At 42.5% G+C, this 27,336-nt stretch overlaps 1 protein-coding gene across 1 annotated transcript in view; it reads left to right on the forward strand.

Moving 5' to 3' along the window:
* Positions 1-20,676, forward strand: part of LOC126252402 (uncharacterized) — a 59,658-nt gene extending 38,982 nt beyond the window's left edge. Inside the window, exons 2-3 of the mRNA XM_049953293.1 lie at positions 17,542-17,941; positions 20,630-20,676. Of these exons, the coding sequence (XP_049809250.1) occupies positions 17,542-17,941; positions 20,630-20,676 (447 nt within the window). The remainder of the gene's footprint in view (positions 1-17,541; positions 17,942-20,629) is intronic.
* The last annotated feature ends 6,660 nt before the right edge of the window (positions 20,677-27,336 follow it).

The following is a 27,336-nucleotide window of genomic DNA, read 5'->3' on the forward strand; positions in this document are numbered from 1 at the left end:
TTTTCTCTGCCTCGTGATGACTGGGTGTTGTGTGCTGTCCTTAAGTTAGTTAGGTTCTAGGGGACTGATGACCACAGGTGTTAAGGGGCTCCGGAACGCCCTATACTTGCAATGTTAAAATAACGCTTATAAATTACATCTTTCCTCACAGAGTATTTGAGGGAGGAAGTTGAACTTTTTAAAGATTATTTATTGGAATATGGGCTACAACTTAACACAGGGATTTTACAAAATTTTGGTTCAGTTATTAAAGATGATTTTTTTTTCAATTGTAATGAAAATTCACAACATTTTTTTGCAATTTTTTATTTATATATTCAAAAATATACAGTTTTTTGGAAAAAGGCTGTGTTAAATTATGCAGAAGGTACTGTGTAACATTTACTGAAAGTTTGAAACAAATATGTTTGGAAGATCCTTAGAAAACATGTAATTAGTATGAGAAAATAAAAGTTTTGGGAATCGAGCGACAAAGATGGGATTAACTTTTTAGTGCATTCCAGGTCCATAGGATGGATTATCTTCATCCTCTGCAAACTCCTCCTCCAGCTTCCTCTTGTTCCTCCTCCTGTTTACTCTTGCTTGTATTTCTAGACTCTTTACAGCCCTGTCTGCAGCCCGAAGGCGTTCCTTGTCTATAGCAAGCATCGCTCGTACCATGTTAGAACCTATCTTCATTCCCTTATTTCTAAATACCTTGCACCTTACAATGTTGCCATCATTGAAAGTCGCAACAGCATCATACACACCAAAGTGAAGTGTTTCTATTCCAACAAATACAGTCTTGGGGATTCTCGACCATATAACACTATTTACACTTTCATTGGGGTTTTGAGTTTTTCCGTGAATACACTTTTTCAACAGTTCAGGTGCTGCTAAGTCTCTGAAAATAGGTTTTATCATCTCCATTATTGCATGAGGCAGACTATGCTTATGAGTGTACACTTCACCAGTTAGCAATCCTTTGTTATATTTACACCAACTGTCTTCTTCTTTGGGACACAAGCTATGTTGGGGATTTTCATCGTCTTTATTGTTTACAGTAATAACACATACCTTTGGCTTTCCAACATTTCTCCTTTTCTTAAAAGCCTTCAGAGGATTTCTAATAACTTTACTTTTACTCATTATTGTACTTCAACAAAACAGAGACTCAAGAAACAGAATTAATTACGAATATTTTCGAGATAACGACAGAGTAAATAAACATGAAACAATCGACAATCACACCAGCGATATATATTGAACCATCACAGGTTAGCCACAACACATACTTTATCTCACATCACTAAAATGTACCTGATGAACACGGACGTTAATAATAACACCATTTGACAGCAGTTTAACAGCGCCACAGTAGGTCACGCCCATGTAGAACACATTTCAAAAAAAATTTAAAAATAGTTGTAGTCTTCGGAATTGAATACATTATATATCTATTAAAAGGTAATAGTCTGCAGATTCAGAAAACGCAAAAAAGTAAAAATTGAACTTTTCATGATTTTGAGCCTTTCCGGAGCCCCTTTAGTCCCATAGTGCTCAGAGCCATTTGAACCCATTTTTTCTTCCCACGTCTCCGGGTCTTTTCCAAGTATACCTCCTCTTCTTGCGAATCTTAAACGGAGTACTCGCTATTAATACCTGATATTTTTTACAGAACTGAATTAGTCTTTCTTCTTTCTCAATACTACCGCCTAGTCAGTATTCTACCGTAACCCTATATTCTGTTTCTTTCTCTGCAACTGGGTTCTAGTCCCTCATGATTATTAGATTTTCGTCTCTCTTTACGTACTGAATTATCCGTTCAGTATCCTCATATACTTTATCTCTTCATCTTCTCCCTGAGTCGTCGGCTGGTATATCTGAACTATCGTTGTTGACACTGGTTAGCTGTCGAATCTGATAAGAACCAATCTACCGTTGAACCGTTCTCAGTAGCTCACTCTCTGTCCTACATTCCTATTCATAACGTATTCTACTCCAATTATAGCATTTTCTGCTGCTGTTAATATTACCCTGGCATTCCAGGCTCCGAGTCGCAGGATGTTAAGCTCCCGTTGGTTAATCGATCTTTTTCACATGGTCACCTCCCCCTTGGCAATTCCCTCCCGGAGCTCCGGATGGGGGACTAGTTCGGAAACTTTTGTCAGTGAAAAAATCATCATGGTACTTCTTTGGTTACAGGCGCTATGACCTGTGGACCCACAGTATGTGTCTTTAATGAGCCGCGCGGAGTGGCCGCGCGGTTTGAGGCGCCACGTCGCTGACTGCGCGGCCCCTCCCGCCGGAGGTTCGAGTCCTCCCTCGGGCATGGGTGTGCTTGTTGTTCTTAGCATAAGTTAGTTTAAGTAGTATGTAAGTCTAGGGATTGATGAACTAAGCAGTTTGGTCCCTTAGGAATTCACACACATTTGAACACTCTTTTGTTTTTAATGCAGTGGGTTCCATTTCCTTCTGCATCCTCATGTCATTGATCATTGTTGATTCTTCCACCTTTGGGGGCAGTCTCCCTCTCCAAGGGTAAGAGTTGCCTGCAACTCTGCCCTTTCCTCTGCCCTCTTTGACAAGGCCGTTGGCAGAACGAGGGCGACTTCATATGTCGGCAGTCTTCGGCAACCGTTTCTGATGATTTTTTGTTTCATATTGAAGCAATGGCTGGATTCGAACCCGGGACCCAAGACGTTTTGATTACTAATTTAAGATGCTACCCACAGATCACCGGTGCATGTATGAAGAACGTGACCCTTGCAGAAATACAGCAAGTCTAAGTTATCCATAACAGAGCACCGTCCCTTTTTCTACGGACTGTGCGACAGTACCTCAGTTCAGTATTCTCTCAGCGATGGATCGGTCAAGGAGGTCTGGTACCATGGCCAACCAGTTCATCGGACCTGAATCCGTTGGATTTAGGGTTTTGGGACATTTAAAGGCATTGACGTACGCTCAAACCATCGACAATGTGCAGACGTTACAGGAGCTTGTGGAAAATGAATGTGACGCAATCCGAATGGAGAAAGGAGCATTAGATAAAGAGCTTGATTCACTGTGAAGAAGGGGTAAAAGATTTGTCGGGATTCGTGGTAACCACACGCACCCTATAGTGCATACTTTTAAGAGAGGGCGGATTGGCACGTACCTCAGCAGGTTTTGGTTTTCTGACGTATCATTACGGAAACTTTTCTATTAGTGTTGATCATATTACTGCTGTAGGAATATGTGACACAGTTTTCAGCACCATTTGTAGACATAAAAAATGCTAGAAAGACAGAAGTAGGTGAACCGATTGAGTAAAGAAGGAAGACATTTTACACTGACTGAACTAGTAAAAATGCCTTACCTAACAAAGACTGCAATCGATCAAAGAGACAGAATCGTTGGATACTTATAATATGTGTGCTAGATGAAATTATAGTTGAGGGGATGATGAAAGGAAATAACCGCATGCGAAGATCTAGATATGGTACATATGAATCCGTATATGAGGAAGGTCGTCGATGACGGAGGTGCGATGCTGAAATAAGAGACGACATCGGACAAGCGATAGAAATGGGGAAGTACATCATAGCGACATTATGATTGACGACGAATGTAACAACATGCCATCCCACTTCTTTTTCCGTTATCATAACTTCTTACACTTTCTTGTGTGAAATGTTTATATCCGTTGGTCAGCAGTTACATGAGAGTGTTTTCAAAATGTTCGGTGTGTTTCATACACAAGTAAATATTGTGTATTATATTAAAAATGGGACTTACACAAATTTGAGACCTTCGATCACTTCATAGTGGCTCTCCAGGTGTTTCCTGGAGAATACAGTACTTAACTGAGATCAGTTAACAACAGCGTCCTGAAGATTTTGTGGGAGCAATCTCTCTCTGTGGATCATGAACAGATGCTGCAGTAATTGCAGGAAACTATTTGTTTCGCACTTATCATTCATGGTAAAGTCAGAATAAGGATAGAACTTAGTTATACTCCAGTGGTCAGAGATGTACTAATTTAATTTATTCCGGTATGTGAATAAACTAATCACTTTATAATGGAAAGAGCAACACGCAGGGGCTCCTTCTAGCATCAAATTAACTATTTCTTGATGTCATAATAACCTGTGCTATCTTCTGATTGGAGTTGTCCTCAGATTTACTTACCAATAATATTTGAAATTTGGAAGAAAGGAACAAACCGGGAAAAAAATAAAACAAAGTTTAACTTATCTAAGCTTCAGAAAAAAATGTCCGACAAAATTTAAAACTTAACGAGAACGGGGGCTGTAATTTTGAAGCGCAGGGGGCTATTTTTCCATTTCCAGAAGGCTGTGGAAAATGATGCCAAGAGTAAAATAGTTCAAATTTCCATCGAGTTTTTTCTGTTGTAGATGACAGTTTGATATAAAGTTGCTAGTACACAAATGAGGCTGCTCTTGAGAACTACTGAAACAAGATTACCGTTATATTTCGCATTGAAGGATGTGACATCACTAAAGTAACTTACGTACAGCCTCCATTAATGTTGTAAGAGAGTGCAGCAACAGATTCATAAACACGTTCACACATTTCAATATACTCCTCTAATGTACTGATGACACACACCGAAAGATATCACTGGGAAACCCTACAACGTTCACTGATTAGTCCCGACCCACAGTCTGTTAGTGCATTTAAAACAGGATGAGAATATCCCAAGCAGTAACGGAGTGTGTTTTATGAGACTGGCATTAACTACTAGAAGCTTGAACTTCAAATGAAATATGTCTAATTTTCACTGTGCGCATACGTATATTACTACATTTTACCTAGTCCACTGAAATGATCCAATTTTCTGACATTTTTCAGACAACATTTCCATATTTGTGCATTAAAAGAGTGGAAAGCTCAAACGTTGTAAGCGCCAAACCTGATATTCGTTATAAGGATCATAGAACGACGGACCGTTTTTCTTTTCGTACATAATTTATCTACATAAAAAAATGAGAGGGTATTCTGATACCGTAGAATTATGCGACTCACCTAATAACTGCTCAAAATAATGATTAGAAAATAAATAATTTATTTACAACAGCTACCATACCAAGGAAATGACTGGCTCCAAGTGTCAATAAGAAATTTTTTGTTTCAAGTGACATTAATATTTAGGCACTACGTTTTATTTGTGATAATACAAGCACCGAAATACATCAGTAACGTTTTATGTAGTAACACTGCGGTCAGCAAAAACTTCATATCTTAAAATTTTTGCGAAAGAATAAAACCAAAAAATCTCGCAGTATTGACTACTGTGTTTTAAACAACTCCATTATTGGGATCAGATGAGAAGTTTACTGTGGATTTCCCGCAATGTTCAGCAGGTCTCTGTTCTGTAACTATGTATCTTTCGATTGCAGTGCGGTATGGCATACATCAACCATTGCATTTCCTCTCTCGAGTATTCTGACACTTTTTATTCTTCTATTTCGAAGTAAGAATGTTTACCAGCTCTTTAAGATGTATGTGAATGGAACACTTTGATCATACTGTATTGAAACAACAATGTTTCAGCAGCATCTTAAAATCAAAGAAGTCAGTTGTACGCACTGATATTACGCGGAATGGATTCATAGCTTCAGCTGTTTCTACGGTCTTGTGTAAATGTTTCCGAACGACGGCCTTGCTTAACTTTCTTCTTGAACTTTGTTTTACTTTTACTGAAACACAAATTACCTCCTTTTCATTACGAAGATGTTTTACTGATACAGAGAAAAACTTGCACATACTCTCCTAGCGACACAGGCTGTGCATCAACTAAATGGAGAGGACTTTGATGTGTGGCACTTTGAACTCCAGAGGGAAGCATTATTTGCTACAAAGGCCATGCGCCATCTAGTAATGAATAATTTCTCCGTGATACGGCAACTGGTACATGTCTAAAGACATGCAACACAATTCCGAGAACAAAATGGAGGTGAAAACATGGCAGTTAGAACGTTTGACATTTTCACTCTTCATTTAACTGGCTAGTATAGGGTACAGCCCTACCATTCTTTTAAGGAAAATGTACAGTTAACGTGGTAGGTTCTCGGTGCTAAAATATAGACGGCACAAAGGATTCAAGAGCTCGCAAGAGATGAGTCTGTGACGTAACTATACACATCGTCGTAAAAGAGGATGCATGACTGCTCAACAACACTGAAAAACACTTTACAGAGTAAATGTCGTCTTTGACAGTGCAGTAGTGACGCAGTTCAAAGTATTGAAGCTAACCTATAAAAAATAAAGGGAACACGCCAGAAAAATACTAATACTAAACATCGAGAATGTAGTCTGTGCGTGGTTGTGTACGTGTGTGCGAGCGCCCGAGCGCGCGATTTTGTGTGTGTGTGTGTGTGTGTGTGTGTGTGTGTGTGCGCGCGCGCGCGCTCGCACTCGTTTCCGAGGACGAGTTGGAGATGAGACGGACAACGTGAGCAAAGAATTGGACTGAACAAAATAGGCGATATATTTAGTAGAAACAACCCAAGATGACGAAGGCCTAAGCCGGTTCATAAACTATTAAATAAGTGTTATTGTGAAACATTAATAGTGTGTATTCAAGTTATTGATCTATGCAACCATTTAAATTAGATTAACATCTCAATCACTTTAAACAAAATAAATACAAGACAGGAGCAATGTAGAAGAACTTGAAGAGGAGTTATTTCAAGCAGGAAAACAGTAAAAAACATAATTGGCAGCTGTAACAGGAAAAAATAAGCTAAATTATTTATCAGTGGTATGATGAATTACTCTTACTGTAACGAAGATGAACACAGAATAATACAGCAGAATGTATGGATTACGCAGAGAATAAGAAAAAAAAAAACACGAAAAATAGAGGAACAGAATGGACCAGTGTGGGAAGAATTAAAGGAATGTAAGGCTTAAGTGAAACTTAGGAGAGCGGAGGCACTGAGTTGTGTTTTGTCAGTTAACATTAAACGAGGAATTATTGATTTTCAGGGCTTCCAGGATATTAAGTTCTGGCCTTTATTAAATGGAAAACATGAGACTGTGTCTGGTAGCTTCGATCTTAAATCAGCATATACTCGGCTATTGTGGAGTCAAAATTCTGCAACCTCCAGCAGCGTTCATGATCATCCAGTCTAGCTGATATGTCTCTGTCTGACTAAGCATATACAACTTATCAAGATCGAGGCAAGTAATTTTACATAAACCACAGTTGGGTAGTAATCGAGCCTTATCTTTGATCTTGAAAATATACTCTGCTGTGGTGTTCCAAACACTGTAAGTAGTATTGCAACTACAAAATTTTAGTGTCTTGGTTACACTTTGTGACATTTGTCCTACATGGCGTTTTGGTATCAATACAGCAATTTCAGAGGCCTCCGAAAAGGAAAAGTTCGTAGTTAAGCATTCATGGGGCAGGATTTACTTATTGTAAACGTTCCTTTGGACTCCAGGAGTTCCCGTATTCAGTTTAGAGACCGTTCCGTAATGAGTCCTGTCGACAGCGCGAAGAAAGCCGAACCACCGGCCGTAATCATTAAGAGAAACACGCCTATTGTCAAACAGTTGTCTGTGAAAGTCCACCCACAGTAACGGCCACGTAGGTATAAAGGGGCGTTTGCAAATGCTTCAGAGGCACAGTGGTTCTTCATTCACAGCAGTCATGGCACGCAAGGTAAGGCGAAATGTCGGCGCACTCGCTCAGTCTTACATACGCTGGTTTTGGGAGACTGATAAGTTAGAAGTTTCTCTTGGAAAAGTGTGCAAGAATACTACAAAATTTAACTTCTTGTCACCATTTCATGATTTATTGCCGTTTCTATTTTTCCTGTTAACTTTGCCGTAATATATGTTTAACCTGGCATGACATTAATAAAATAATCATCTCTTAACAAACGAAAGTTGCATTTTTTTAAATCTCAGAAGCAACAAAAAATTTCACTTTATCTGCAACATCAAATTGTAAAGTTTGCAGTGATTGATTTATCGTTTTTCATTACCATCTCCAAGTAGGTTATCGGGTTGAGACAGTTACAAACCGATTTCAGCACAATAATTTCAAATGTCGAACATATATGAATTCTGTGTTAGTATTTTAGTCCATTGTCTTTTGAGACCGTACAGGCAAGGGGAAACTGACACAACAAATTCTTATAACGTTATTTATTTCTTTGTAACAGTTTCTGTGATTATAAAAACTAATAAAATAAAATGAGTGAAAACGACAAATTTCAAAGACACTGAGCATCCTAATATATCACTATCAAATATGATTTTTCAGACGAGCTTCTGTGAAGTTTGGTAGATAGAAGACGAGGTCCTGGCAGAATTGAAGGTGTGGGGACGGGTCGTAATTCAAGCTTGGGTAGCTCAGTTGGAAGAGCGCTTGCCAGCAAGGTTCCGAGTTCGAGTCGGGTCCAGTACACAGTTATAATCTCAAAGGAAATTTCAAATAAGATTTTATTTCTAACTTCGTACGTCTGTCAGTTCACGCTGTGAATCAAAAGTGACAGCAATATTCAATCACACATTTGGAACAGAAAATATCGTTTAGGGTAGTCTTATCGTTTGCCTTGCCGTTGTGTGATACAAAATAGGAACTGTGAACAGTTTTTGTTGTTGGGAAGCAGGAAAGGGGTTCCCAATTGTTGCTCGTTAGTTTCGGCTTCCAAAATGGTAAGTTTTCATTTATACTCGCTATCACCCTCCGTTACAACTTACTGAACCCATAGAAGGTCCTAATTTGTAATTATGTCACTACTTATGTGGAAAATGTTTTCTTACTAAATAAAACTGAACCCTTTGCATGCCGCAGTCACAATCTTATATGCTACGCAGAAAGCAGATAAGTGCCCGCATCTCGTGGTCGTGCGGTAGCGTTCTCGCTTCCCACGCCCGGGTTCCCGGGTTCGATTCCCGGCGGGGTCAGGGATTTTCTCTGCCTCGTGACGGCTGGGTGTTGTGTGCTGTCCTTAGGTTAGTTAGGTTTAAGTAGTTCTAAGTTCTACGGGACTGATGACCATAGAGTTAAGTCCCATAGTGCTCAGAGCCATTTGAACCATTTGAAAGCAGATAAGTACGGATGGGTTGTTACCATATGGCGTTTGGCCTCTTGTTACTGAAGCGTGCGCTACGCGAAGAAAGAGGACTCAGATGGGTGAGCCATCTTACGCGAAGCCGGCTTAGAGATATTTCTTTCCTGGAAGGCTGCGGCCGCGTCTCCCGGGAGGAAGCAATTGAATTGTGCAGCCGCCATGGGGACGAAGACCAACGAAATATGTGCCGTAGTGTGTCGCGAAAAATTTTGGCATCGGTGATGGATCGTGTGATTTGGAAGCACGATGCTAGAACTTTAAATCTAGTCAGAACTACAACTATTTGTTACACTCTTCGTATCACAAAAAACGTGAGATTTTTACGACAGACGCCGTCGCATAATTGTGAATACGCGTTTAGAAGTAAACGCAAATTGCCCTACACCAAGTGACGCAGCCAGCCCCACGTCAGATAAATACTTGGCGTATATAGCAAATGAGGTACACAGTACGGCCAAAGCCGTTAGCTTCACGACCATATCTGCAATAGAGATCACATGCATTTGCTGATGGAGATTAATTAAGAAAGGTAACGTTTTAAGAATCCGAAACTCTGCAGAATAATGATCAGAAGTGGTGACACTATTCTGTATGAGCTCAGTGATAGTCTACAACAACTGCAGATTCACTTAAATAAAAAAGTTACAATGTGTGAGTAGTTCTTCGCGTTTGCACTGATTTGCGTATCAAATTTACTGAGGCTATATCAGTAATTTACAACTGCTTCAGACAGAATCTTTCATACGCTTTTGTCACAGGTTTTGAAAAAAAATTTGCAAAGATGTTGTGTAACAGTTTATGTTGTTGTTTTGTGGCCTTCAGTCCTGAGACTGGTCTCCATGCTACTCTATCCTGTGCAAGCTTCTTCATCTCCCAGTACCTACTGCAACCTACATCCTTCTGAATCTGTTTAGTGTATTCATCTCTTGGTGTCCCTCTACGATTTTTACCCTCCACGCTGCCCTCCAGTACTAAATTGGTGATCCCTTGATGCCTCAGATCATGTCCTACCAACCGATCCCTCCTTCTAGTCAAGTTGTGCCACAAACTCCTCTTCTCAACAATTATATTCAATACCTCATCATTAGTTATGTGATCTACCCATCTAATCTTTAGCAGTCTCCTGTAGCACCACATTTCGAAAGCTTCTATTCTCTTCTTGTCTAAACTATTTATCATCCATGTTTCACTTCCATACATGGCTTCACTCCATACACTTTCAGAAACGACTTCCTGACACTTAAATGAATACTCGATGTTAACAAATTTCTCTTCTTCAGAAACCCTTTCCTTCCCATTGCCAGTCTACATTTTATATCCTCTCTACTTCGACCATCATCAGTTATTTTGCTCCCCAAATAGCAAAACTCCTTTACTACGTCAAGTGTGTCGTTTCCTAATCTAACTCCCTCAGGATTATACTGAATGAAATATAAACGAAAAATACTCCACGATGACCCTCGCGACTCCAGTTTAATCAAACAAGAAGAGCAAAGTACATGATATTTTAATTATTTTATCTTGCCTTTGCTCAGTTTCCTTAGTCGAGTGATTAGTTTTACTTACCATTGTTTCAGAGGACAGGGTTCCGGTATCCAATAATTACCTGTATGTGCTATGTCTCTGGAAAGTGAATGAGAAGAGTACTTCGAAATAACCTGAGCCATTCTCTGTCCTTTTAAATTCGTAAAAGCAGCGCATACGTGTGCCATTTGCGAGTGGAACTGGGAACTAGTAGTGGTACAAAGTACCCTCCACCATACACGGTATGCTGGTTCGAGGAGTATACCGGTTGTATCACCTAAGAGCCGTCAGGCGCATTTTCTCTGGTGTTTCGACAGATATTTGCAACTTCGCTTTTGCACTGCGTAGTTGGAGTCAGTGCAAACAAGTACTGCTCCTCACGTTTTTCATGCGACTCCCACTGTCGACGGAAAGCGTCGGTTCGTTTCTCGTTACAAACAAAATTAATTTTAAATCGAAATTTTGCATGCCCTTTCGACAGGGCGCTCCCAGATTAATCTAATGCAATATTCTTTTTATCGCTGTGAATTAACACGGACAGAACTCGAAGAATAAATAGCATTCCCACAGCGATTGGCCAGCGCCTCTGCATGGCGGGCCAGGGCGGTGCTGTTGCTGCTGGAGTACTGGTTATTTTATGTGTTTTACTGTCCCTGTTCACACATATAAACACATCAAAAAAATTTTTGCATCACACCAGTTCCGAGAGTTCCGGAACTTGTACAGAAAATTGAAATAGAGATCAACATAAACATCATTTCCGCTCTTTTAATTGCTCATGAGAAGCACGCATTGCATGTTGTACCACCATACAGCGAGACGTTCAGAGGTGGTGGTCCAGATTGCTGTACACACCGGTACCTCTAATACCCAGTGGCACGTCCTCTTGCACTGATGCATGCCTGTATTCGTCGTGCCATACTATCCACAACTTCATCAAGGCACTGTTGGTCCAGATTGTCCCACTTCTCAAAGGCGATTCGGCGCAGATCCCTGAGAGAGGTTGGGAGGTCACGTCGTCCATAAACAGCCCTTTTCAATCCATCCCAGGGATGTTCGATAGGATTCATGTCTGGAGAACATGATGGCCACTCTAGTCGAGCGATGTCGTTATCCTGAAGGAAGTCATTCACAAGATGTGCACGACGGGAGCACGAATTGTCGTCCATAAAGACGAATGCCTTGCCAATATGTTGCCGATATGGTTGGACTATCGGTCGGAGGATGGCATTCACGTATCCATGACCACCAGCTGCGTAAGTCGGCGCCACATAATGCCACCCCAAAACTGCAGGGAACGTCCACCTTGCTGCACTCGCTAGACAGTGTGTCTAAGGCGTTCAGCCTGTCCAGGTTTCCCCCAAACACGTCTCTAACGATTGTCTGGTTAAAGACATATGCGACACTCATCGGTGAAGAGAACGGGATGCCAATCATGAGTGTTTCATTAGGCATGTTGTTGGGCCCATCTGTACCGCGCTGCATGGTGTCGTGGTTTGCAAAGGCCGGCCGCGGTGGTCTCGCGGTTCTAGGCGCGCAGTCCGGAACCGTGCGACTGCTACGGTCGCAGGTTCGAATCCTGCCTCGGGCATGGATGTGTGTGATGTCCTTAGGTTAGTTCGGTTTAAGTAGTTCTAAGTTGTAGGGGACTGATGACCACAGCAGTTGAGTCCCATAGTGCTCAGAGCCATTTGAACCATTTTTTTGGTTTGCAAAGATGGACCTCGCCATGGACGTCGGGAGTAAAGTTGCGCATCATGTAACCCACTGCGCACAGTTTGAGTCGTAACACGACGTCCTGTGACTGCATAAGCGCATTATTCAACGTGGTGACGTTACTGTCAGGGTTCCTCCAAGCCATAACCGTAGGTAGCGGTCATCCGCTGCAGTAATAGCCCTTGGGCGGCCCAAGCAAGGCATGTCATCGACAGTTCCTGTCTCCCTGTATCTCATTCATGTCCGAACAACGTCGCTTTGGTTCACTCCGAGACTCCTGAACACTTTCTTTGTTGAGAGCCCTTCCTGGCACTAAGTAACAATGCGGACGCGATCGAACCACGGTACTGACCGTCTAGGCATGGTTGAACTACAGATGGCACGAGCCGTGTACCTCCTTCCTGGTGGAATGACTGGAACTGATCGCCTGCCGCACCCCCTCCTCCTAATAGGCGCTGCTCATGGATCGTTGTTTACATCTTTGGGCGGTTTTAGTGACATCTCTGAAGAGTCAAAAGGACTGTGTCTGTGATACAATATCCATAGTCAACGTCTATCTTCAGAAGTTCTGGGAACCATGGTAATGCAAAACTTTTTTTGATGTGTGTAGATAAAACGAATATCGCACTAGACTAATTTGGGATCCCTCTATCGAATGGGTACGTAAAATTTTGATGCATCATTTTGTTTGCAACGGGCAACAAACCGACGCTTTCCGTCGACACTAGGCATCGCATGGAACACGTGATGCGCAGCGTTTGCCTGCGCTGTCTCCAGCTACATAACAAGAAACTGATTGCAAATATCCGTCGAAACATCAGAGAAAATACGCCTGACGACTCTTTGGAGAGGCACCCGGTATATGTAGATGTGGAGGAAGAATCGCTCTTATATTCTCATGAAGTTGGAGAACGCTGAAAAATTTCCCTCCAGTACTGGTTCTTTGCGTTTCTTTCATCAAAATAATTTGATTTAGACAACAAAGCAGTTTTTTTAGAGTAGATCATACTAAAGACTTGCGTGTGGTTTCCTTAGAAATACATTCCTTACACTTTGACATAAGTATTTCATACTCCTATTTTATGCAATTTCACAGTATATCCTCTACGAATTTAAATAGTCTGACAACCTCAAGTTTTATATTAACAAAGCTGCAATCAGAACTTTTAATCTTTCTCGTTTTTATCGACACTGTCTTGAATTTATATCAGTTTACAGAAAGCGGATAGTCAGTGCATTAAGAGAAAATAGCGTCCAAATCGATCTGCATTCCATTGCAATCAATCATTGACGATAATTTCGTGCAGGCAACATCTCTCTGAATCAATCATATAAGAATGCCACATACACGTACCTACTAAATTATATTGGATGGTCAGAAACAGTCTGATAAGCTTGCGAGAGTGTTCCAGGGCAGGTCGTGCTGAGAAGCAACTGTTAACAAAGATTCCAAACGTTGCGCCGTTTGCGATTTTATTAGCAGAGGCGTTAGCTAATTTAGTCGTTGCGCCCAAATTCAACCACTTGCACGTGCTAAAATGCCGCAATACACAGACAGCTGTAGGTCCCCGAATTACCACTTTGTCTGTTTCTCACTAATTAAAGTGTGTCTTTTTCGGACGTGATAAATTTGAACACGGTGAGCAAAAGCTACATATGTTCGGTTCGAGAAAACAAACGAAGGACATGATTGCGGACACTGTCTCTGACAGGCAGCCTGAATTTGCTCGCGGAACGACCTGACTGGCTAACTTTAATTCTAATTAAATCGCAAACGGCTCAACGTATCCAATTTGTTAATTAACGTTATTTCTCAGGACAGCCTATCCTGGAACATCCTTATAAGCTTTTCAGACTGTTACTAACCACCTTGTGTGTGTATAGTAAGATCATCAGCTGCCCTATTAGGATTTCGCGCAGAGCGTGCAATGTTACTTCCGTTTTTTCGTCCAGTACAACAAACTGCATTCTACCAGTTAAAAATTCATCAAGCCAGTTTCATGAACACACTCCTCATGATGTATCTTAGTTATTAACTGTCAATCAGGCAGCGTGTTGAACTCCTGATGGATTTATATAAAAACATAATCTACTCCCAAATAATGTTTAATAGAACTGTTGCTTCATACTTTTTCTGGTGCCTAGAATGTATTTCTTTTTGTTTGCCAACAAAAAACGTTAACAGCAACTGCTATTTGTACAACTTCCAGAAATCTGATGTAAAGCTAATAGTATCTCGACTGCATCGCAATCCTGATATTTTACTTCTATTCAAAACCAACATCTTTCTAATTCTTCATATTTTTCCACAGAGTGTCAGTAGCGGTGCCTCAGCTTTCACAGATAGCAAGACAGCGGACGACCCTCCACTCAAGCCAGCCTTTCCATCTTCTCTGCAGGTGTCGCTCTCTTTTCCAGACATCTGCTACCCGTTTACTTCTCCTCCATGAATTCCGTAATTCAGGCGTTATTTTCCACCAGCCCCGGCGGTGCACACCCACTAGCGCACCTGTGGCCCCTCTGAATTAATTACGCCTTCTGGACGGGACAGCTTCCTGAGGTCTTTTTATTTCCGCTCGGAACGCTGTCGGAACGCTGCTACGCAGTGAAACCGTGTTCTGTTTTTCTAGACGTCATCCGGTAGCAACGTAAGCAGCTGCAGGGGGGAGGGCGGGGGGCGTTCTAGTGAGCCCGACTGCTCTCACCACAACGAATCGTTTCGTCCCATTACATTTCGAAAATAACCGAGTTGCTACACGAGTAACGTTTCTCTGTTAGTTTTGATGCAACAGGGCCCGCAAATGTCATTCAGTCCGGGTGATAACATTTTACCACACTGTCGCTAGATAAAGCGAAATGGTCCATGTTTTTGACATTAACGTACACTTTCAACTGTGAAGCTATTTTCAGATGCATGCATGGATGCTGTCCACTAGAACGTCCATACATGATACCGAGCCCAAGGACTGCAATTCAGACATTTAACAGCGTATAGTTGGAGATTGACAGCCACAGCCAGGAGGCAGATAAAAAGAAATAAGATTTTCATAATGGAAAGAAATAATCTCGATCATTTCGTGTCCCCAAGGCTGGCTAATGTAAAAGATAAAAAAAATCGTTAAAGATATGGTAGTTTTTATTAGCATTTATGATAACAGGAAATTCTAGTACAACAGTAATCCAGCGTAAGAGTACCATATCAAATTGCGTGAATGTACCAGACTTCGTGGAGGAGTAATGCCATCAGGCAGCCTATTCTATTATTATCACTGGTCTTTCATAAATAAATATTTCATTATTCAAAAGCACTCCATCAGTTCACTTAATCACTGCGCAGCTTCATGTTCAAACAACATAATGTGGTTGGTCTCAGGCTACAGAGGATCTACGCAAAACAGTAACAAATCTGCGCCCACGTAGAGACATATCGTACTAGAAGTAGCAACAGTACTCTGGGAGCACGTTTCACGAGAAGTAAAAGTTGTGTAATCGTTCTTCACGTGCGATATTTCTATTTTTTATGCCAACTGTGAACTTTGTTGGTAAAGCTGTTACTGTCAAACACCTTGTAGGGAGTACTCACTAGCGCGAGGAGCGCAGAGTCTAGAGAATGCACAAATGTAAACTTATTATATGGTCCATCTAATTTGTTCTTATACTGTTGTCTACTCCAGGATGTTCTATCTTAAATAATGTTTGATTAGTTAAGATACAACACTGGTCCATAATCTGCAAGCTGTGAAAGCTGGCTTGGTCTGAATATAGGAAACTACACTGTCCAGTTACAATGTACCCACCTGTGAAACCCTGAATAACCAACTTTTGCAGCACAGACCATTGTAAGATGTGCAGAAAGAGAGCAGATGAGGTTCTGGATGATACCGACAGGGATGTGGGGCCATGCCAACTCCACTCCTGTCGCCAGTTGCACCTGACTTCTCTGTAATGATCCATGGCTCGAAAAGCCCGGCCGAGATGGTCCCACAGATTCTCGACTAGGTTCAAATACGAGGACTTTGATGGCCAGGGGAGTACGGTAAATTCATCCTGGTGCTCTTCGAACCAGGCACGTACTCTGCGAGGAGCGTGACACGTCGCATTGTCGATCTGGTAGATGCCATCGTGCAGAGGAAAAGCAGACTGCATGTATGGCTGGATATAGTTCCTAAGGATAGATGCGTACTTGTGTCGATGAATTGTGGCTCTCAGAATGCCGAGATCACCCAGGAAAGGCAAAGGAAACATTATCCGGACCACAACACTCCCTCCTCCGGGATGGACACTTCCGAGGATTGTTGCAGGGTATTTGCCTTCAGGTGTTTCACGCGATCACGCTAACGGCAATCTGTACGATGGAGCATAAAACGTGGTTCATGTGAAAAGGCCACCGATCGCTATTCAATGGACGTTCAATTGCGGTACCGGCGTGCAGATTCCTGCCTTCGTCGTCAGTGACCAGGAGTCAGCATGGGTGCACGTTACAGGTGCATTCTGCGGAGGCTCATGCGCAGCAACATTCTGTGAATGGTCGTGGAGGAGACAATGCTCGTAGCCCATTGGTTCTTCTGAGGGATAAGTTGCTCAACAGTTGCAAGTCTATTCACCTGTACACACTTCCACAGCCGTCATTAACTTTTCTCATCTATGTCTCGCATTTCACCACAGCTTGGCATCGACGACGGTGTTATATAGCACCACTTCGCCGTGATCGGTGTACTGTATCCACGGTGTCATGTGAACAGTTTGCAAACTGCTTCCGTCCTTGGCCCTTCTGGACTTCTGGTCAGCCGGGCACGGTGGCCGAGCGGTTCTAGACGCTTCAGTCCGGAGCCGCGCGACTGCTACGGTCGCAGGTTAGAATCCTGCCTCGGGCATGGATGTGTGTGATGTCCTTATGTTAGGTTTAAATAGTTCGAAGTACTAGGGGACTGATCAGATGTTAAGTCCCATAGTGCTCAGAGCCATTTCAACCATTTGAACTTCATGTAAATTGCTCTGTTTCTGCATTATAACAACGACTGCACTGGTTTTGGCGTCTCACCAGCACGCTTTATACACCATCGAGTGTTGGTGCTGCCACTTGATGTTTGTGATTGATTATTTCACGTTGATGTCGACCACATGCGGTGGTCACATTAGTATGACTGGACCGTGTAGTTGTGGCATACACAGGACCGTCCAGCTAATTCTACGTTTCACAGCGTCCATTCTCTTTTGTCGCCAGCAGGTTGTGGTGGTGATGGCGATGACACTGCTGGGCATGGTGGCGGCGCAGCAGGGCTCTTCGGCTCCCCCGCAGCAGCAGCAGCAGCAGCAGCAGCAGCAAAGGCAGCTGCCGAGTCCTGGGGGCTTCTCGCAGGCGCCGCCGGCTGCCTTCCAGCCGCGCTTCCCCGCCGCCCAGCAGGGCTTCGGCGTGGGCTCGCCGTTCGGCCAGGGCGCCGGCTTCGGTGGCGGCTCGCCGTTCGGCTCTCCATTCGGCGGAGCGCCAGGCTTCGGCGGCTTTGGAGGTGGACCTGCGGCCGGCGGAGCCCTCGGGCTCGGACAGGGACAGGGACAGGGCTTTCCTGGGGGATTCGCCGGCTTCAGGCCGGGGGCGGCAGCGGGACCGGGAGGCGCCTTCGGACAAGGTGAGTCCACGCCGGCTCCGAAGCAACGCGTTGTACTGGAACTGCGCCACGCTGAGTGGCCGCGCGGTATGAGGCACCGTGTCACGGACTGCGCGGCCCCTCCCGCCGGAGAATCGAGTCCTCCCTCGGGCATGGGTGTTGGGTTGTGTGGGGGGAAGAGACCAAACTGCGAGGTCATCGGTCTCATCGGATTAGGGAAGGATGAGGAAGGAAGTCGGCATTGCCCTTTCAAAGGAATCATCCCGGAATTTGCCTGGAGTGATTTAGGGAAATCACGGAAAACTTAAATCAAGATGGCCGGATGCGGGATTGAACCGACGTCCTCCCGAATGCGAGTCGAGTATGCTAACCACTGCGCCACCTCGCTCGGCGGCAGGGGTGTGTGTGTTGTTCTTAGCATAATTTTAAGTTAGATTAAGCAGTATGTAAGTCTAGGGACTGATGACCTCAGCAGTTTGGTCCCTAAGGAATTCACACACAGTTGAACAGTTATAACTGCCACCTAAAACAACTCGCTTCACTGGCGATCCTATTGAGTCTGATGCGAGCACTGACGCCTTCTGTGCCTCTCATACATCCTTCATTGTTTTCATCATCATGTTATCGTGTTTGTAAATTTCCAGATCGTTTGACGCTTTTATGGAATGTTCATTGGCTCCTCAACACTTATGAGGTGTTGTATGCTGTCCTATTGACTCCGCATCTACATCTACATGATTACTATGCAATTCACATTTAAGTGCTTGGCAGAGGGTTCGTCGAACCACAATCATACTATCTCTCTACCATTCCACTCCCGAACAGCCCGCGGGAAAAACGAACGCCTAAACCTTTCTGTTCGAGCTCTGGTTTCTCTTATTTTGTTTTGATGATCATTCCTACCTATGTAGGTTGGGCTCAACAAAACATTTTCGCATTCGGAAGAGAAAGTTGGTGACGGAGATTTCGTAAACAGATCTCGCCGCGACGAAAAACGTCTTTGCTTTAATGACTTCCATCCCAACTCGCGTATTATATCTGCCACACTCTCTCCCCTATTACGTGATAATACAAAACGAGCTGCCCTTTTTTGCACCCTTTCGATGTCCTCCGTCAATCCCACCTGGTAAGGGTCCCACACCGCGCAGCAATATTCTAACAGAGGACGAAAGAGTGTAGTGTAACCTGTCTCTTTAGTGGACTTGTTGCATCTTCTAAGTGTCCTGCCAATGAAACGCAACCTTTAGCTCGCCTTCCCCACAATATTATCTATGTGGTCTTTCCAACTGAAGTTGTTCGTAATTTTAACACCCAGGTACTTAGTTGAATTGACAGCCTTGAGAATTGTACTATTTATCGAGTAATAGAATTCCAACGGATTTCTTTTGGAACTCATATGGATCACCTCACACTTTTCGTTATTTAGCGTCAACTGCCACCTGACATCGGACAACTTATTCTCGAAGTACACATATCGTTGTGGTAACTTCCACGACCATGCGTCATCTCAGTGCACTACTGCCGTTCCGAAATGCCACTAATTCAATGAAAATACTACGATGAAAAGGGATCATGAAATTAAACAATTTGATATTAGGTTCATTATGTCTTGAGTTCATGAAAAGCTCGTGATGTCGACCTGAAGTCCACTCAGGGTACATGCAAAAGCACACTATTCACATTTTCATTGACTCAGCGATTGCCTTTTTCTTATTAAGTTCTCTCGCTGTAAAGAAAAAGGTACTGTTTGTATCGCACAGTAATGAACACTCAGCAGTACACATCTACATCTACACTCCGCAAGCCACTTTGTGATGTTTTGCAGAAGCTATTTTCTGTACCAGTGTCACTTTCCCGTTTTCCTGTTCCAGTCGCGTATGGTTCGCGGGAAGAACGATTTCTGGTAAGCCTCCGTTTGGGCTCGAATCTCTAATTTTATTTTGATGGTCTGTTCGCAAGGTATATGTAGGTCGAAGTAATACAGTGGTTCATCATTGTAGGAATGTACGCATGTGGAACTTAAATAGAAAGCCAGGATGTGATACAGAACGCCTCTCTTGCAACGGTTGCCACTGGAGTTGACTGAGAATCTCCGAGACGCTTTCGTGCTTATTAAATGAACCTTTCACGAAACGTGCTGCCTGTCCTTAGATTTTTCTCTATACTCCTTCTAGTAACAGTCCCAGCTCGTGGTCTAGTGACATAATCGATTCGGCGGCACATATACTAGAATTTAGAGCCTCAGTAATCAATGTCTTCTCTAGTTCGCAGTGTGATTGTTTTCAGAAAGCTAAAAACTGGTTTCCGGGCAGAAAACTGTGACTTAAGCACAATGAGAACAGTTTATTACTGATTCTGTATTCATGTAAATTTAGATTTCTGAGTTCTGATAATTCACAACGTACATCGCTGTCGTTACTTACAAAAGTTGGGTCCCTTTGGTAACTAATTTTCATTCATGACACATGTTAATTGGATGATGCGGCAAATCGATAAGTTCTGAGTATCAAAAATTCTGGACTGCTATACAAACAAAAAGTCATAACTAACTGAAGCTTTCATTTGATAGTCGCAGATATTTTTAAATGTGCTTCTAGACATGTACCTAACAGCTCAAAAATGCCAGTAACACTGTTTAAGTGCTTTACGGTAGAAGTAACACTAGATATATGCGCGGCAATATTGTATTTACTCACTTCTCTTTTTCAGGTTTCCCTCAAGGATTCGCTGGTTTCAATCAATTCAGGAACTTCTGAGACATTGATCAAAACTCACGTCCCTACACCAAAGGACTTAAACACTGCTAAGATGTGGATTTCCAACTGTCACAGAATATACTCAGACTTCGGTCTGTGAAGAATGGACAACGTATGAAATTGTTACAGCATTTTCCTTGACACCAATGAAAGAAATTCCATGTCTTATTCACATTACTTTGAAATAAAGTTCTTTTACATCTATGTCGTTAATTTTATTTTTGAAGACGATGTTCACTGAAAAAGTAATATAATGATTCAGAATCAAACTTAAAGAAAAATAAAGCCTAACCCATTCATTCTATGACAGACTGAGTTCTTCGAGGACCGTCACGTGGTACGCATTCCTACACACTTCAGTTTCGGTCCTCAGCTCTTACTTATTTGTATACACATGGAGTGAAAAGTCTCTGAGGCTCAGGATAAACGAAATAGAAGAGCAAGTAACTGCAGATTCATTTCTACAAGTTTATAACCAGTTAATCACTCTAACAAAGATAAACGGTTTTAGTAGGGAGTATGAAAGAAGATTCACTAATGGGTGAACACTATCGTGTTGGTGGGAGGTGGAAATCGCTCAGTGATAATATTTTGAAACTTGTTGTGCATTTACTTCAAAATGGCTCTGAGCACTATGGGACTTAACTTCTGAGGTCATCAGTCCCCTAGAACTTAGAACTACTTAAACCTAACTAACCTAAGGACATCACACACATCCATGCCCGAGGCAGGGTTTGAACCTGCGACCGTAGCGGTTGCGTGGTTCCAGACTGTAGCGCCTAGAACCGCTCGACCACACCGGCCGGCTGCATTTACTTCCTTTCGCTTTTCAAATCGCAGTGGATTTTTGGGAAATCAGTGCTCAGTTAACGGCGTCGTTTCCTTGCTACGTTTACAGTAAGTATTTTTACTCTGCTGCAAAGAATATATAAACCAGTACTGCATTCACAGCAGCTAAGAATTCCTTTTAAATGAATTTGAATTTTGGCACTCCATTTCACATCTCTACCCATGTATTTACCAACACTATAAAATTCTTTATCATTTCTCATCGGCAAGGTGTTTGTGATTTTATTCTATTTATTCTCGTCTCTGCAACTGAATGAATTAACACCTTCCCCGCTCTCCTTCTTGCCATTGCCTCCCCATCAAATTTTGGTTATTCTGCAGGTCTCCTTTAATACTCCGTCGTTTGACACTGAAGAGATTCACTGGAATTTGCCTTCACGTTTCCAAATCGTTTTACGGCTCTTCATGAATTTAGCCTACGTAACACTGACGACCCCAGTCACATAGTAAATGGTACTGCATGCTGAATGGTATCTCTACGCAGTCCTATGTATTACACGGTGTCGTGCTGAAGTGGTCACGATGTTAGAATGTTGAAGCGGACGAGTCGTGTTCAAACCTCACACGTGCCACTTATTTTTCCACGCGGGATACCCGCGCGGACTTGGGCGCCTTCTCACGGTTTACGCGGCTGCCCCCCCCACCCGGAGGTTCGAGTTCTCCCTTGTGCATGTGTGTGTGTGTGTGTTGTCCTTAGCGTAAGTTAGGTTAAGTAGTATGTAAGCCTGGGGACCTATAACCTCAGCAGTTTGGTCCCATAGGAGCTCATCACAAATTTCCGAAGTTTTCCTAGTATTACTTTTACCCTGTTGCATACAGATCCAAATTTCTGAATATTTCACCGACTTTAAAGAATTGCGTCGAATCAGTCCAATCATTAGTGTAGGTACTTTGAGCATACCAATCCGTATTGCTTCAGAAAAAACTAATAACTTTCAATCTTACTAGACACCGCTTCAGTTTAGAATACGCTGTTAACCGAAATAAAACTAGAAGCAAACCAATGATAGCGTATCGACCCAGAGAGTAAAACAATTTCATTGATCTTTAATCTGACGTAGCATGAGTGTTTATATGATTCTCGGTCGTTCATCGCAATACAGGTCAATAAGAGGTCGAAATTTGATGAAAACTTGATTGTTTGCTACTTTGTTAGAAAATCAACTCAGTCGTCTTCCACAAGGAAATCTGTATGGAGGTGAAGTGAAAAATATTTGCAAGTTTCTAATAATCATATAATAAACAACTGATTTTCAGCACTATCATATAGATGAAAGCTGTTTAAGTACAGGATCACAGTCAATTAGTTAATTGTAAATAATACATTAAAACCTTATATTTACTGTTTCCTTTTAGCCATGAAGTTGTAAGTAGGGGAAGGTGGGGTGAAGTGACCAGGGCGAGAAAATGACCATTGCATATATTTTTCTATGAACAGTGCTGCTGCCTGCCGAGAAGTGGTCCAATTAGTTCTAATATACACCATTATTATTGTCAGTGAGTCTGATATAGGAAGTCCGTTCTGTTGTTGTGTAGTAATATTTTTTTTTTTTTTTTGTTTTTCAGGGGCCACATTGAGGTAAGTCTTGATGTTCTTGTTATCTCAGTTAAACGTGGAGTAATACTTTTTTTTCAGTAGCAATGTTAGAACAATTTCTTTGGGCGTAAAATATAGTTCCCTGTTCTTTCTTTGGATTTGATAGTTTCATCCATGAACCACTAACGTTGGCATGGCGTCCGATCGGGAGAAGGAACCATACTACTTGTAGGGAAAATTGGCCAAATTGTTCAGCCCATTAAGATGTAGTTCTTACTATGTACCACACAGTAAAATAACTGATGTTGGCCGAGGAACAGAGGATATAAAATGTAGACCGGCAACAGGAAGAAAAGCGTTTCTGAAGAAGAGTAATTTGTTAACATCGAATATAGATTGAAGCGTTAGGAAGTCATTGCTGAAGGTATTAGTCTGTAGTGTTACCTCTTATGGGAATGTAACCTTGACAATAAACAGTTCGGACAAGAAGAGAATAGACGCTTTTGAAATGAGGTGCAATAGAAGGATGCTGAAGATTAGATGGGTAGCTCACATAACTGATGAGGAGGTACTGAATAAAATTGGGGTGACAAGAAATTTGTGGCACAACTTGACTAAAAATAGGGTTCGTTGACAGGATACACTCTGAGACATCAAGGGACCACCAATTTAGTTATGGATTGATGAATGGGGGGTAGGGGGAGGGGGGAAAACAAAGAGGGAGACCAAGATGTGAATACAGTAAGCAGATTCAGAAGGATGTAAGTTGCAGTAGTTATTACAGAGAAAGAGGCTTGCACAGGACTGAGGACAAGGACAACACAACATCAAACGTAATACTAACGATTTACTTCTAAATCCCTTTATATATTAAGCTATCATCCATAATTTTATCCCTTTGTTACGGTTTTGAATTAGTTAATTGAAAAAGGCGAGATAATCTCGTACAGAAAAGAAAAGATTGGAGAATAGAGCGCTTCATTCTCACAGGCACGTATAGACGATGCCTAACCACAGGTGGCCTAAGAAGATTTTACATTGGGAGCCGCCAGGAAGAGGAAGGAAAGAAAGCTCAGAGATTAAAAGGGAAAAATACAAACTGTAAGCAATGGAAGACGGATGACTGGAACGAAACAGACCTGCGAAAGTCGAAAACGGCTATCTCCCAGGGAGGAACGCTGAAGAAAAATGGGAAGAAGCGTTCTAGAGAAAAACAGTAGGTGGTAAAAAGGAGAATGAGAAAATGTTGAATGTGTTCGACAAAGAAATAGAAATCCTTCATCATGGTTTTGAAACGGAAAAGAGAGTTCATGGATTGTCGTGAACGATTTACGGAGATTAGAATACCAGCTGGAAGAGTGGAACAAAATTCTGGATGGTTTTAACAAAGAGTGGGAGATGGCAAGCAAAGACAACAACTTAATATTAGTTTTAGGAAACCTATCTCGATAGCTAGAGGACAATATCAGCATAAACAAGTTTTTGATATCCTTAAAACAGTGCAAGAAAAACCATCTAATTCTTATCACTACATCTGTAATGTGGGTGGAACCGCTGACAGCACATTCCAAGAACAGCAAAGTGGGTGCACCTGACGGAAGACTCCAAGCAGGCGGCGCTACTTCAGCAGAATGATGGTTACTGTCCAACTTGTACGTATGTTCTCACCAGCCAGTGTACCCAGTTACGTTGGGAAAAGTGGCCACTATGTAAGGCTTCACAAAAATTATAATAGAGCACATTCATTACATATATTTTACTCGTAAGATTTCATTGTTATACCTTATATGTAGATTCAAAATATGTAAGCGGCAAGCATCTATCAACAATCACAGTTGGTAAAAATTCAGGTTTCCTTAGCGTTGCCATTTATCGCACCTTCTCGTACATTGGTCTCTGAAGGGAGGTATTAAGTTTTGTTAAAAAGTTTCTAGCATCGTGGTTTTGACAATTAACGTCAACAGGAATAGTTATAAAAGTGGTGGAATTCTCTAGACACTGCACTCGAATTTGGAACGAGCGGCAATTCAGGGACATAACTAGGGGTCCAAATTTACACATTCCGTACTTTCCCTGAATAGCTTAAAGAAAAGCTGGGATGATTCGTTCGAAATAGTCACGATCGATTTCTTGCCCTAGCGCCCCCAAGTCCTAGAGTATAAATTACCTGTTACGACCTCATCCATGACGCGACATTGTATCCTAATCATCAGCCTCCTTTTTCATTGCTAAACCTGTACTCCGCTAATAATTCATAAACTTGATACACTGAAAAGAGCTTGCAGCGAGTAGCGATATTCAGATTGGCGCGACTTTTGCTATATATTCCGAAGAACCAAAGAAATTGATACACGTGCCTAATATCGTGTAGGGCTCACGCGAGAACGCAGAAGTGCCGCAACACGACGTGGCATGGACTCGACTAATGTCTGAAGTAGTGCTGGAGAGAAATGACACCATGAATCCTGCGGGACTGTCCATAAATCCGTAAAAGTAAGACGGGGTAGAGATCACTTCTGAACAGCACGTTGAAAGGCATCCCAGATATGCTCAATAATGTTCGCGTCTGGGGAGTTTGCTGGGCAGCGGAAGAACTCAATCAAGTGCTCCTGGAGCTACTCTGTAGCAATTTTGGACGTGTGGGGCGTCACATTGTCCTGCTGTAATTGTCCGACTCCGTTGGAATGCACAGTGGACATGAATGGAAGCAGGTGATCAGACAGGATTCTTACATATCTGCCACCAATCAGAGTCTTATCTAGAAGTATCAGGTTCCCATATCACTCCAACTGCACGCGCCCCACGTCAGAACAGAGCCTCCACCAGCTTGAACAGTCCCCTGCTGACATGCAGGGTCCATGGATTCATGAGGTTGTCTCCATACCCATACACGCCCATCCGCTCGATACAACCTGAAACGAGAATCGTCTGACCAGCAAACATGTTTACAATCATCAACAGTCCAATGTAGGTGTTGACGGGCCAAGGCGAGGTGTAAAACTTTGTGTCGTGCAGTCATCAAGCGTACACGAGTGGGCCTTCGGCTCCGAAAGCCCATATCGATGATGTTTCGGTGAATGGTTCGCACGCTGACACTAGTTGATGGCCCATCATTGAAGTCTGCAGCAATTTGCGGAAGGGTTGTACTTCTGTCACGTTGAAAGATTCTCTTCAGTCATCGTTGGTCCCGTTCTTGCAGGATCTTTTTCCGGCCGCGGCGATTTCGGAGATTTGATGTTTTACAGTATTCCCGATGTTCACTGTACACTCGTGAAATGGTCGTACAGGAAAATCCCCATTTCATCGCTACCTTGGAGATGCTGTGTCACATCTCTCGCGTGCGGACTATAGCACCACGTTCAATTTCACTGAAATATTGATAACCTGCCATTGTAGCAGCAGTAACCGATCTAACAACTGCGCCAGACATTTGTTGTGTTATATAGGCGTTGCCGACAGCAGTGCCGTATTCTGCCTGTTTACAGATCTCTGTATTTCTTTGGCGCTTGAGTGTAGAAGCCATAATATATTCTATGTATTGCTATCAAACGCTCAACCTGCTAAAAGTTCTTGTCAAAAGAGAAGTGGAACCAGGAGGGAAATAACAAAATGATGAAGTTGGGTGCAAAGCTCTTGTCGACTTTCGTAAAACGTAAGCGGAGGCTCGCAAGCGGAAGCCTTCATCGCTGGCGATAGGACGGTCTCGGCCACTGAGCTCTCTGCAAAGGGGAGTTCGTTTATGAGTGGAAGGAGAATTAAGACATGGATAAAAGAAACCGAGAGAGGAAATTCTGCGAGATGGACTGCGGGACATCATTTCAGCAGCAGAGTTAATTACTCTCGCGGGCACCCAACTTCCTTGGCAGATCCAGTCTGCCTGTGTAAAAGTTGGCTCAGCTCAGCTCCAGAGAGAAAGTGCGAGATAACAGGGCGCTGGTTCTCTCCCAGAGGGCGTCTTTTCTGAAGGCAGGGCTGCTCTCGTCTTTGCAACCGTACACAGATACGTCCTACGGCACGCCACACAGTAGCTGCAGCACAGCAGCTGAAAATCGTCAAAGGACTGGCTGTCGCGAAGAGCCAAGTCGAACAGAAGAAATGTAGAAATTTTTCTTTTATTTGTACTGAGATATTTGCATTCACTCCTTGAGAAAATTAATGGAAGAAAGCCTATAGACTGACAGGAAAACAACCACAGCTATAACAGCGAATAGTAAATTATTATTTAACCTTCGGAAACGCCGTATTTATGGAGCTACGATTTTCAGTATCTATAC

The sequence above is a fragment of the Schistocerca nitens genome, chromosome 4, assembly GCF_023898315.1.
Source record: "Schistocerca nitens isolate TAMUIC-IGC-003100 chromosome 4, iqSchNite1.1, whole genome shotgun sequence".
NCBI lineage: Eukaryota > Metazoa > Arthropoda > Insecta > Orthoptera > Acrididae > Schistocerca > Schistocerca nitens.